A 13,397-nucleotide genomic window follows, 5' to 3' on the forward strand; every position below is an offset into this window, starting at 1 on the left:
ACACTTTGCCAACCACTCATGAACCAACAATAGAGGCTCCAGCCAATTCCTGCCCCCCTGCCCCCCAGCCCTGCACTGGTCAGAAGCCTGGCCAATGTAAGTTCATTACGCAGTCTGCCCCTCCCTCAGTGTGGAGAGGGCACACCCTAGCCTTTGTAAACTGAGCTGAGATTTCCCAAGCACTTCAACCAAAACACACTGCTTTAGGTAAAATATAGAACAGATTTATTAACTACAGAAAGACAGATTTTAAGAGATTATAAGTACCAAGCACAGAGATCAAAGTTAGTTATCTAAGAAATAAAATAAATTCACAGCCTGAGTTCTACAAACTGAGTAGGATTTGAATCAAGCAGTGCCGCTCCTTGACAAATGGGTCACAGATCTTCAATACACAGGCTGGAACTGCCACCACCCTCCCCAGTTCAAAGTCTTTATCCTCCAGACGTGTTTCCAGGTGGTAAGTTGTCGCGGGGAGTGAGGCTGGGAAGAATTGGCTGGAGCCTCTCTATTGGTTGGGTCATGAGTGGCTGGGAGAAGCATTTATGTAACTCAGTTGGGTGAGTCCCTGCCTGTGGATGTCTGTGAGAGAGCAGTGCCGGCCAGAGGTTTGTATCTTACCAACATCACAGGGTGAGAGGGATACCCCAGATTGGTGGGACAGAGGGCTCAACAGGCCCACAGTCCCAGTTGTATGCTGGGGAACCCATCACACTGTCCCACCATGAAGGATTCATCCTAATCACTAGTAGTTAGGGACAGTCTTAAATCCTGAAACATGAGTTTTTAGCTCTCTTCCAAAACTTTTCTTGTTAGCATTAGCTAGAACATTGCATACTCTTTTTAGCTATGTAAGTGTGCAATCCCTATCTGAATCTTGCTAAATTCTTGGCCTGAATGATGTCCTATGGCAATGAGTTTCACAGTCCTATTAGGAGCTATGAGTAGTTCTCCATTGACCTAGCTACCACCTCTCGGGGAAGAGGATTAACCTCTCCTGTTGCTGTAGTGAGAGTCTACACTGAAGCACTATAGCAGCATAGCTGCAATGCTGTGTTGCTGTAGTGTTTTAGGTGTAGACAAAGCCTGAATAACTAGAAGCCTCCCCAATGTATTTTTTTTTAAACATTGTAGATAAAAACTTGTATTGTGAATGACTAAAATATCTCCCAGATATAGTATGTCACATTTAACAAAAAACATTTAAAAAGAGAAGACCAAGCCTTCAAGTCTGACAGAAAGATTGAAAGAACCCATTTAAGGCAGTGAATTAAACCCAAGTCATGATGTACACTTACTGGACTAGGCTTTTTATCCACAACAATCCCAGCAAGTAATTGAGACTGTGGTCCTGCTGTCTTTAAGTCATATCGGTTTTGCTCACGAATCTATACGGAAAAAGACAAACTTTATTTGAAGCATCTATTGTACCTATATAGCAAACCCCTTTCTCACCATCAACTTTGTACGGCCAACGTATTGGGCAATGGAGCACAACTGGAGCACTGGACTTCGTATTGCTTTACTCTGGGATAAGGTGCCCCCTGCCTCTGACTGCACAGTACCTGCTGATCCTATGACTCCACTTCAGCACCACTAAAGATTTACCCTGGTCCCAACCCCAGCCACCTGCACCCGTTGTGAGACACCATGTATGGGACCCCGGTGGAAGTGAGCTCTGCAGAGGGACTGCACACCATTTGAATCTGCCTTCCTCCCTGTGAGGTAGAATCACACAGGCTCAGTTGCCAATGGGTCAATACCACGTGTGGTCACAGCAGTATTGATAGAATTTGCCCCACTTGAATAAATTGCTCCTTTCCTCAACCAGCAGCCCTGTCTACACGGCCATGATGCACACTGTCAGTATTTAACTAACGAAAAAAACAAACAAAAAACCACCCCAGGACTCTAGCCCAACTCTCTGAGACAGTAAGGCTTGTGAATCTGCCTGGGAAGAGAAAACTTAGTGTCTGGGACTGATAACAGTAGTCTAAATTAATGTCTGAGTGATTACAGGGCATTGTTCTATTTATCCTTTTTGAGGAAGGGAGTTGCTCCTTCTCAATCATATTCAGTTCTCAGGGATGGTAGTATGGCCCTTTAACCCCTAAAAGACTCCAAGGAAGTAAATCCCATAATTTCACAGAAACAGCATTACATGTCTAGCAAAATAATCAAGCCTGGGGTGGAGTTCAGGTCAGCTTTCTGAAAACGGCTGCTTTTCACATTCATGATATTTATTAGTTATGTACATTTAAAATAAATATTAATTCCCAGAAACTACCTATGCAACATTTTAATGAGTATTTCTGCAGTCTTTTGAGAAAGGGCACCTACAACATAGAGAGATGGGTCAGAGCTGTTCAGTTCAGATCTAGATTCAAACTTCCACTAAGTTTTGTGCTAAGCCAAGTGCTACAGTTTGGGGCCATCTCCGATCTGTCATTCCTAGCGTAACTGCTGATCATCCAGCAAAGTATTATAATCAAGGTATTATAATACAAGTTTTATTATTCAATTCCAATAGCATGTGGAACTTAAAAAAACATTTTGGTAAAGCTAGGATGCTTTCTGTAAACCACTTTATTACTGTTTCTAATGATCACTTGACGGCCGACTTAGAATATATCTGGTACCTGTAAACAACTCAAGGTATTGTTACAGATTTCTTCATTAATCCTTTCTTACCTTATTCCTCTTTTCTAACACGTCACTTGGGTTTGTATTTAGAGGCACAAATTGGTTAGGATCTTCAATTTTGATTGGAGTTCCTCCACTAATCTTGGAGGAGTCTTCAGCTTTCATCCACTTAAAGAAAAATGTCTAGATGTTAGTTGGAAAAAAGGGGGAGAATGTGGCCATTGGAAAGAGCATGGTTTAGTGGTTAGGAGGAGGAACAAGGACTCCTGGATTTTATTAGCAGCTTTGCTAGTCACTCACTAAGAGATCATTGCCAATTTATTAAACTGTTCTGTGCCCCAGTTTACAAACTTGTAAATGGATGCGATACTTACCTCACGATATCCACACAAGGCAGGTTAACTAAATGACTGTAAAAAATTGAAAAGCTCACTTGAAAAATGATACAGAACTACAAAATTATATTAATACGATTATGTTTAGAAAGAATTGCTTTTACCAAAAATCCTGTATAAAAGGGATAAAGACCACTGAACTTTTTATTCCATTAATGCAGCATCTAATGGCTCCAGAATTAGTTCTCTCTCCCTATTACTCTATTTGTATTATAGTCTCCTATCTCTGCTAATTGCAGGTTTCGTATTGGGATTTTTTCTTTTTAAGCAAAGTTTAATATAAGCCTGCCATTGATGGTATATCTATCAAACTAAAGGAACAGTGAAATTGGTTAGCTACCAGCAGGTGGTGCTGCTGCTTTTAATCTTTTATGCAACTGGGATCAGGTGTATAGCAAATGGGATACCTCTACTAGGCACCGCTTTGCAAGAGACTTGATCTCCCCCCTAGCTCGTTGGGAATGTGGTGGAGGCGACACACTTAGTCCTGGGAGAAGGAAGTCCTGCACATCATTCAGAGACATATGTTAACAGGTGGCATTAATGGGCTCTAAAGAAAGTCCTGATCAGTTGTCTTTGAACAGAGATAGTGACAGTGACCTAGACCCAACAAGCACGGAGGAATTGATTTAGCTTGGAAAAAAATAGCGCTCCTGTGGGGATGGAGAGGCCCCAACATAGAGGGGGGGAAATGAGAGACACTGCCATTGATTCATGGGTAATTCTTTGCATGCTAGATGCAGTGCAACAACAAAAAAGCTCCCATTACAAGAACCAATAAGGAAGAGGAAAATCAATCAAAGAGTGGAGAACAAAGCTATCCCTTTTTCTATCACCAGAATTCCCCCAAACAGAAAGGGCATCTCAGTGCAGCAGCTTTTCCCACATTCAATCTCAGACAAGCCTATCTTCTTGTTTGCTAGCTTTTAACTAATTAGATGATCCAGCTAAAAAAGATTTTGTAAGTGGACCAGATTTAGTGATATAAACTCTGCATAATTCACTTTCTCTCAGGTAGAGTAAGAACAAGCCGACTACCAAAAATAGCTTCCTACCGTTATCTTAGTTCTGGGACTAGTCTCTCCATTCCAAGACTCCTCAGGCACATTCACTTTTAAGTATGTATTTGGAGAGTTCAGCCATCTTGTCTTTTCTCGCTGTTGTCTTTGTGCTAGGAATTTGAGAGGGGAAAGTGGAACTGTATCATCTTCGAAAGAAAAGGCAGTCACAGTGGCTGGGATCTCAACATCACTCTTGTGCCTGGGTTTTTCTCTGACTAGAGGTTGCCTGTAAGCATAGCCAGTTCTGTATCCCTGAGAAGGTTTAAAAAAAAAAAAAAAAAAAAAAAAAAAAGAGAGAGATCAACCAATAATGCCCAAAGAATAGGAAACTATGGCAATTTTGTACCACTGTGTATGTATTAAATGAACTATCTGCACTCATCCAAGCAAGAGATTTGGGGTATCCTTTTCCAAAATATTTTTCATTTATTGATTTATAAAAAACCCTTTACGGTCAGCATCATAGCAGACAGTCAAAAATTCATATAACTGCAGTTTTTCACATATTTGACAGTCTTTCCACTTCTCTTATGAACAGTGCAATCTGGAAAGATTAAGAATAATCTATAGAAGTTTATAATGGTCAATTCCTTCCTCCATTCAAGAGCCAACAAAGATAACATTTCCCTTCTGATGGAAAGTAACAATATAATTTGAGCTAAATTGACCTCTAGAATTCTGCCCTGAGTAAGGGGCAGCACAGAAGAAGAGCAGGGACCAAATGGTGACCTACAGTCATCATCTGATTTCTGCTTAGCCCTTGCTCCATTTGGGGGTGGGGGTGGGGGGTGTAAGAGGATGGACAGGAAGAAGTAAGTTCTACCAGTCCTTTTCCTGCCCCTCCATGCCAGCTGAGCCGTGTTGGCCAGCATGTTCAGTGGAGCCCCGGCTCCACCCACATCTCACTCCTGCCTACCAACTCCCTGCCCACCCACGCAAAAGGGGGAACAATTGCCCGGGGAGAGATACCCTGGTTGCTGTGTTGTGACCTGTGATATAGGTAGTCCACACAGAAAAGCAAGGGGGCATCTAACCTCCCTGCTTGAGCACATAGTGTAATTCATGTCTGAGTCTAATACATTGCACTAATAGGCGACTGGTATCCTCTTTTGCTTTGCTTTTACTTTATCAATAAATAACTTAATTTGAAATTAATATTTTGTTACATTTTGAACAATTAGTACTGAACTTCATTTCTTCCAAGTCCATAAAAATTAAAGAGATAAAAACTGATAGAAGTTAGAAACAAACACTACAATTCATAACAAAATAAAAATGAAAGCTTCCAAGTATATTTACGAAGGTGATGATTGAAAATGTATGTTGTAGCAATACAGCTTTATACAGAGAAATTATTAACCTTTGTGACAGTGTCCTGACAGAAATTTTAGCTTAACCAGTTCTTACTATTCTGTTGTGTTAGGCTTCAGAAATAGAAAGATTTAAAAAAAATATTTTATATTTATATATTCTGTCCTAAATCAAATGTTCAGATATGGGAGATATTAAATATTCAATAAAAACTACTTTTCATTTACATATTTCATTTTCAAGTTTATAAAGAAAATCAAAACAGACAATTCCTTTACTTAGGGCAGAGGTGGGCAAACTACGGCCCGTGGGCCACATCCAGCCTGTGGGGCCATCCTGCTGGGCCCTTGAGCTCCTGGCCAGGGAGGCTAGTCCCCGGCTCCTCCCCCCGCAGCCTCAGCACGCTGCGCCGCCAGAGCAGGAGAGGGCTGCACTGCAGGGGAGAGCAGGAAGGGAGGCTCACCTGCAGCCTCAGGGGAGCAGGCAGGCGATGTAGGTGGCGGAAGTATGGCGAACACGGGCAGAGGACTCAGGAGGAGCACCGGGTGGCTGCGCAGCCGGCCGGAGAGTAGTGGAGCTTGGAAGGGGAAACCGCTGCTTCTCTCCAGCTGTGCAGCTGCCCCTGCTCCTCCTGAGTCCTCCGCCCATGTTTGCAGGGCTGCATTCTGAAAGGGGCTTTGCGGGGGGTTGGATAGGGGGTGGGGTCGGGGCAGTCAGAGAGCAGGGGGGGTTCGATAGGGGGTGGGGTTCTGGGGGGACAGTTAGGGGCAAGAGGTCCCAGGAGGGGGCCGGTCAGGGGACAAGGAGTAGGGGGGGTTGGATGGGTGAGGAGTTCTGAGGGGGGCAGTAAAGGGGCGGGAATTGGGAGGGCGCTGATAGGATTAGGGTTTGGGGAGGCACAGCTTTCCCTACGTGGCCCTCCATACAGTTTTGGAACCCTGATGTAGCCCTCAAGCCAAAAGGTTTGCCCACCCCTGATTTAGGGCCTAATCCCACAAAGAGTTGAGGAGTAAAAGGCACCCAAAACTCTCAAGGGTTGCATTTGTATTGTTATAATTGTGTACCTACCAGGTTGTCTAGCATCCTCATGAGAGCTTCAAACTCTTGTTCCCCAACTTTCCATTTTTGTTGGGAGCCCATATTAACTCCACCTCCTCCAGCAGCTGCCACAGCGTGTGTGAAAGGCTTGTACTTCTGCAGGTCTAGTATAAGAAGATTGTCTATTCCACCTGCACCAGCTAATGCATGAACCTGCAACAATATACACACAGTAATCTGCTTGTTTATAGATAATTTTATGGGGTGTGGAATTCTCAGCTTGTCTGAATTTAATGGAAAAATTGTAAACATAAAATTGGCTACAATTATGTTTTCAGGTTACTTTTCTTCTCACTAAAATTATGACAACTGCATTAAGACATGCAGAGAATGATTCCTATTGTATGAATGACAGTATCAGTTAATAATTATGGCTCTAAAAGGAGTAAATGCAATAAACTTCAATTATTTATTAAGTGCTCAACAATGTACTTTTAACTGTAGAAGACAGAGAAATATCTTTAATCTTGACACAGATGTACCCTACCATTGGCGAGAAAGGCAACTGTAAGTCTGATTAATTACTTAATAAGACACTAACAAGTGATTTCTGGATTCTGCTTAATTTATTTAGTAATACACCATTCTCCTCTGCTTTGTGCTTGTAGTGGAAAATCCTCTTTTTCTCATCCCAACATTGAGCTCGAGTAACTGAGTTGGGCGTTGTGAATCTCCACAAGGACAGAGGGTGGAAGGAATTCTTCAATCAGACCACAGAGGATCTAGTGGTACCCACAGACTTTGCATCCCATTTCTATGCAGAGTAAGGAGTGATGGATCTGTTACCTTCCTGCTCTTCTAACTGTGTTAGCCCTAGTCACTGTGTTCAGCCCTGCAGGGAACGTTCATGGAGCTATGCTCTGTGGGGTGTACAAGTATGCACCCCTGGACACAAGCTCCTGAAGTTTACTCTGTCCACCATGGAAAGCACTGTTAGTTTCACATGGATGATCTGCATTTAGAGAAGACGGACTCCAGATTTGCCCTGTAATATTACAGATCCATCTGCATTTCCCCCCAGATTGCCTGGCTTTCAACAGGTTAGTTGGCAAAATATTAATGGCCCCCAAAATAACTTCCATTAAATGGTATCATGTTGCAATGTTGCTGTCATAAAAATAAAGGGAAGGGTAACCACCTTTTTGTATACAGTGCTATAAAATCCCTCCTGACCAGAGGCAAAACCCTTTCACCTGTAAAGGGTTAAGAAGCTAAGATAACCTCGCTGGCACCTGACCAAAATGACCAATGAGGAGACAAGATACTTTCAAAGCTGGGGGGGAACAAAGGGTCTGTGTCTGTGTGATGCTTTTGCCAGGAACAGATCAGGAATGCAGACTCAGAACTTCTGTTAGTTAGTAAGTAATCTAGCTAGAAATGCGTTAGATTTCCTTTTGTTTAATGGTTGGTAAAATACACTGTGCTGAATGGAATGTATATTCCTGCTTTTGTCTCTTTTTGTAACTTAAGGTTTTGCCTAGACGGATTCTCTGTGTTTTGAATCTGATTACCCTGTAAGGTATTTACCATCCTGATTTTACAGAGGTGATTCTTTTACCTTTTCTTTAATTAAAATTCTTCTTTTAAGAACCTGATTGCTTTTTCATTGTTCTTAAGATCCAAGGATTTGGGTCTGTGTTCACCTGTACAAATTGGTGAGGATTTTTATCAAGCCTTCCCCAGGAAAGGGAGTACAGGGCTGGGGGGATATTTTGGGGGAAGATGCCGCCAAGTGGGCTCTTTCCCTGTTCTTTGTTTAACATGCTTGGTGGTGGCAGCATAAGGTTCAAGGACAAGGCAAAGTGTGTACCTTGGAGAAGTTTTTAACCTAAATTGGTAAGAAGCAGCTTAGGGGTTTTTCATGCAGGTCCCCACATCTGTACCCTAGAGTTCAGAGTGGAGAAGGAACCTTGACAGTTGCACTACAATAAGACAGCTTTCTAATAAAGGATACTGTCCCATGGGACAAACTCATTCAAGTGAACACAATGTGCTCTACAGCAAAGCCAACACATGATGCCTAAACCAACTTACTCTCATACCCAGAGTGGTTTTGATATTGCTAATTGTGCACATACAAGGAAGTAAACAGAAACATGCTTTTAATTTCATTCTATAACAGAAACAAGTCTCCTCTTTATTCCACAGAACTCCTACACTGCGGTAGTCTATTTTTTGTCAAGGTCCAAATTTCTTGGTTGGGATATTGCAAGGCTAAGATTCCAAAGAAGAAAATAAAAAAATAATAATGATAATAAGTAAATAAAAATATTTTGGGGTCCACTCAAAATCGTCTGGTAGTACAGATTTGGCCCATGATCCGCCTATTGACTATTCCTGTTTTACACAAATATTGTGTCTAATAGCAGAGATTCTGTTGAATACTTTGCAATAATGGAGCTTCCTCCCTATGGAGTCAGGTCTATCCATTGCAATAACTCGTTATGGCATAAGTATTTCCTTCAGAAATTAAATAACGACGAATCATCTCTCTTACCTGTATTTCACAGGCAAGCTGCACATTGAAAATATAGTGAAAGGCCTCCTCTAATGTCTCTCCTAAGGCTACCACACCATGATTTCTCAAGACCAGCAACTAGTGAATGAAAACACAAATGTTAAATGGTAGAAACTGGTACAGAACATGCAAATGATTAAAGAAAAACATGAATAAAGGTTGACTACCTTGCAACTTGGCCCAAGAACCTTCTGAAGCTGAATTCTCTCTTCCTGTTCATCAAGAGATCCTTGGTAATCGTAGTAAGCAACATCTCCCAGAATCAGAGCCTCCTGAGAGATTGGAAGGATACCACACTTCATAGATGAAACCTGTTTCAAACAAATTGAACACTTTTAAGATTCTGAAAAAAAACATTTAAACCAGGGTTCTGTGCAAAAGTGCCATGTTCCACAAGTTTCCTGGTTGGTCTTCCAAAGTTATAAGTGAACTATTAGGTCATACAGAAGTTTACCATATGAGTGGGAGATTATTCCCAATGGTATTTTTCCAGTACATGGGTTCTCTACCTCTGGATCACAACCACTCTGTCCCACCTATATTCTTAAATGATAGTGAAGTCTTGGCTATATGCTAGCTAGACAAGAGGAGTCTCAATATGGAGTAGGCACTGTTCTACTGCTTTATCCAGTCTAGTTTAAAATATGGTGAGAGCACTGCTACCACTTCACTTGGGGGACTATGCCACATAACAGATGAAACCATAAGCAAGTTTTCCCTGGCAATTGATATTAATGCATCTTTTCCTCATTTCATTCCCATCACTCTACATCAACCCTCAACAATTTTTCTTCCTTCCTGGTGTTTACACACTTCAAATATTGGTAAACAGTTATGTCTTCCTTTTCTCATCTCTAGCCAGCTATATAAATTTATCTCCTTGTTTCTCTCATTAGTTAGTTCAGTCCAGCCTCTTACTCATTTTTGCCCTTTTTTGAACTTCTAGTTTAGCTGTAACTTTTTGAGAGATACCCAGAACATTTATAATATAACCTCTTAAAAATGCAATTAGTGTAATCTACATCATGACTTAGAACACATTTTGTAGTACCGAGATGATTTTAAATAAGTGTTGGCCGAAACTGTACATATTCTTCCTTCACTCTGACTGAGGTGGTCCAATACTCATTTTATGCATGGCTTATTCCAGCAAAGTGCTCAGCACCTTCAGATCACTCAGGATCTTGAAGAATAAGCCCCTTACACTGGTGTAAGTCAAGAGGTGTAACTGAACAGAAGTCAATGGAGTTACACAAGTATAAAACTGTGGAGAGGCAAGTTTGATCCATACACACTAGATCTACATTCATAATATACATCTTTAATATATTTTATATTTTGAAACTGTTTCCTCTTTAGGCCACGTTAGGAACTGTACAGACTTACAGCTGCAGTTGCAGGGGTGTGTATGTGTATCACACATCTGACATCAGGGCGCATGGAGTAGATGGCAGCATGTGGACTGAATCCTGCATTGTCGATGCTCAGATTGGTACTCCCCTGGTCAACTACATCTCCTAAAATATTTAATTTAATCTGGAAAACAATCAAACAAAGGAAACTCATGGAACTACTGTAAGTTGGCCATAACTAACTGGCCATGAACCAACTGAAAAGAACAAACCAAAAAAACCCAAACCAAAAAACCTATAGCTCAGTAGGTACCATCATGGGAGGAGAGGGGAGAGGAAACAGAATCAATTTAGCAGTGATCATATACGATCTTAAACTTGTGCTTAGTTTGACCTCTCCTAAACAAGCTAAGATTTTTTTTTTTTAATCACATTCATCAGTGAAATAACGCTTAGAAGTATTAGGGCAGCCAGGAGTAAGTATATAAATCCTCCTGCTGTTTAAGATCTTGCCAGATGGTGGAAATAGCCATTAAAAAAGGTAAAGGCTAGATAATGATAAACAGATAAAGAAATTCCTCTTTGATCTGGCTGCCCCTTAGCTAAAGGAAGAGTTGGTAGTATAGCACACCAAGCAGACTCAACTGGAGTAGAAAGCCTGCAAGAGAACCTCAAATAACAAGCTTCTGTTCAAAGCACAACCTGTATAGATATATTTAGCATACAGATACCTATAAATAAATTCTCAGACTAAAATGGTTAAGAGCAATAGATGCTAAAACTGAACATTTCAGATGAACTACATATTTTTACACCCTATTAATGTACTGTGTTATATTATAAATTAAACCTCCTAATTTCTCAAATTTGAATTTGAAAATTTAATACAATTTAATGTGAAAACAAAGATTCGATCTCAAAATAACTGCCATTAATGCATTTTAAATGAAAGTCGTGGAAATAAAAAAATCTCTCCAAACTGTTAAGGGGTGGGTAGGAAAGAGTAACAGAGGCAATAGAAGCAGCATATAAGATCCAGTTCTTATGGTTATATTTTTGGCTCTGCTTTTGGAAATTGACCATATTGTGCCACCTACCTTCGGTTCCCTTCTAAACATTGTCAGCAAGACTCACCAGTAGATATGACGATTTGGGTAACAAACTTTTCAGTTCTTTCACACCATGAGATGCTTAATTTGGTAGTCTAGACACTGAATTAAGAGCCCTTATACCAATTCCCTTTTTGGCCTCGAACAAATTACTTAACTCTGCTGTTTTCCAGTTGTGAAATGGGGATAATAATACATGTCTCATGCCTGACAAGGATGTCATGTGGATAATACATGCAAAGTACTTTGAAGATCAAAGCACTTTATTACTGATAAGAGGTTGCTGTTATATTAATAAAGTAGCTGACAAATTCTATTTGACTTCCTTTTGGGGACCAGGTAGGAGCCCAGCTAAAATACAAAAAGCTTGCTGGACAACATTAAAGCTTTAGTGGAACCAAAGCAGTGAAAAGTGGATCCAAAAACTGGACAGAAGTGTTCAGGAGCAGACGATTGTATAATCCCAAAAATTAATCTGCTGTTCACTAGATGATTTTACGTGAATTTCGGAACAGGTAAATAAAAACCTGATGCCACTATCCTACTTCAGTAGCTGCAAAACTGTCAGGAAACAATCTAAGTCTCTATGATTATTATTAATGTAAGTGAAGCACATACCAAATTGGAGGCTGAAGCTTCAGAAAAAGACAGACCTCTTGGAATGATTAGAATGTGGTCCTGTTCTTTGCTTACTCTTACCTGAAAAGGAGGAAAAATGATTTCTGATTTATTATTTAATTTACTTAAATAACATTTGGAAAATTAATTCTAATTTTGTATGGTTTAATTTTAAACATACAGGTGAAAACACAAAGAAGCAACTAATCAGTTTTACTCTTAAAAATACTCACTGTGATGTAGGAATTTGCTAAGTGTGCCCATCCAAACAAGTCAGCCAACCTATACAAGCTGGCTAATTTACAACGAGTAAGTTTTTCTCCCTTAACAAATGAGGTGGTGTCTATTCCAGGTAGGTCATTGATGGGTGTAACCATTCCAAGGCCTGAAAGAAAAAAAAAAAAGTGGTAAATTAAGTTCTCTGTGATTCTCCAAAAGCAGTATACTTAAATTAGTAGTATAGAACCTCAGTTCTGCCAAACGCTAATAGCATTAGACTACGCTTACAGCAGAGGTTTAGTGATTTCTCGAACTGCCTTAGCAACCTTTGTAATATAAGGCCCTAGATACCATACCCTAAAATATTATGAAAATCTCCAAATTTTGAGAGAAGGAAGGAAGGGTGAATTAGTGACAGAGGACTACTTTGAAGTACCACTCAGATCTGAACTATCCTTTGCTTCAAGGTAATGTGCTCTGGACAGATTCCAATGTTTTAAGACCTCCTGAGCTAAGATCAGGCTTACAGGCTGTTTGAAAACACTCCTACTGGGCTTTGCAAACTTGAATAGCCATTTGAATAGATTTCTCATCCTGAGTCACTGTAGTTAGTTCTAGGGATGTCATGAGGGAGGATATAAGAACTACTGCAAAAGTTCTCAAACTGTTTAATAGCACAGAACACATTTTAATAGAGAAATTGTATCATGGACACCTCCTAGCTCGTTTATGACTGGTAAGACCACTCCTTCTCCCCTTCACAAATACATAATATGCCTATGGCAACTACAACATTTGAATACACAGAAAGTTACTACTAGGAAAGTTAAAAATATACTAAATACTATGTTTTAATATGATTTACCAGACAGAAACAAGAAGAGTTAGTACCTTATGACCAGCCACCTTTTCAGAATCCACTAACAAATGTTTGAAGGACAACAGTTTGAGAACATCTAGTTTAGCGGATAGTCCACAGGACGGGTAGTCAGGACATTTGGGTTCTATTTTCCTTTCTCCCACTCACTTTTTAAATTGGACCCTAAGTGACTTGTCCAAAGCCACACAATAGA

General features: G+C 40.4%; 1 protein-coding gene across 13 annotated transcripts in view; it reads right to left on the reverse strand.

Moving 5' to 3' along the window:
• The window catches only part of ADD3 (adducin 3), a 184,665-nt gene that overhangs the window by 26,554 nt on the left and 144,714 nt on the right, over positions 1-13,397 (reverse strand). For all 13 annotated transcript variants that reach the window (XM_077823188.1, XM_077823195.1, XM_077823187.1 and 10 more), the window contains 9 exons: positions 12,339-12,490; positions 12,106-12,186; positions 10,413-10,562; positions 9,194-9,337; positions 9,006-9,104; positions 6,479-6,661; positions 4,094-4,351; positions 2,692-2,811; positions 1,299-1,388 (listed from right to left, as the gene is read on the reverse strand). In XM_077823188.1, the coding sequence (XP_077679314.1) occupies positions 1,299-1,388; positions 2,692-2,811; positions 4,094-4,351; positions 6,479-6,661; positions 9,006-9,104; positions 9,194-9,337; positions 10,413-10,562; positions 12,106-12,186; positions 12,339-12,490 (1,277 nt within the window). The remainder of the gene's footprint in view (positions 1-1,298; positions 1,389-2,691; positions 2,812-4,093; positions 4,352-6,478; positions 6,662-9,005; positions 9,105-9,193; positions 9,338-10,412; positions 10,563-12,105; positions 12,187-12,338; positions 12,491-13,397) is intronic.

This window comes from Eretmochelys imbricata, chromosome 7 (genome assembly GCF_965152235.1).
Source record: "Eretmochelys imbricata isolate rEreImb1 chromosome 7, rEreImb1.hap1, whole genome shotgun sequence".
Taxonomy (NCBI): Eukaryota; Metazoa; Chordata; order Testudines; family Cheloniidae; genus Eretmochelys; species Eretmochelys imbricata.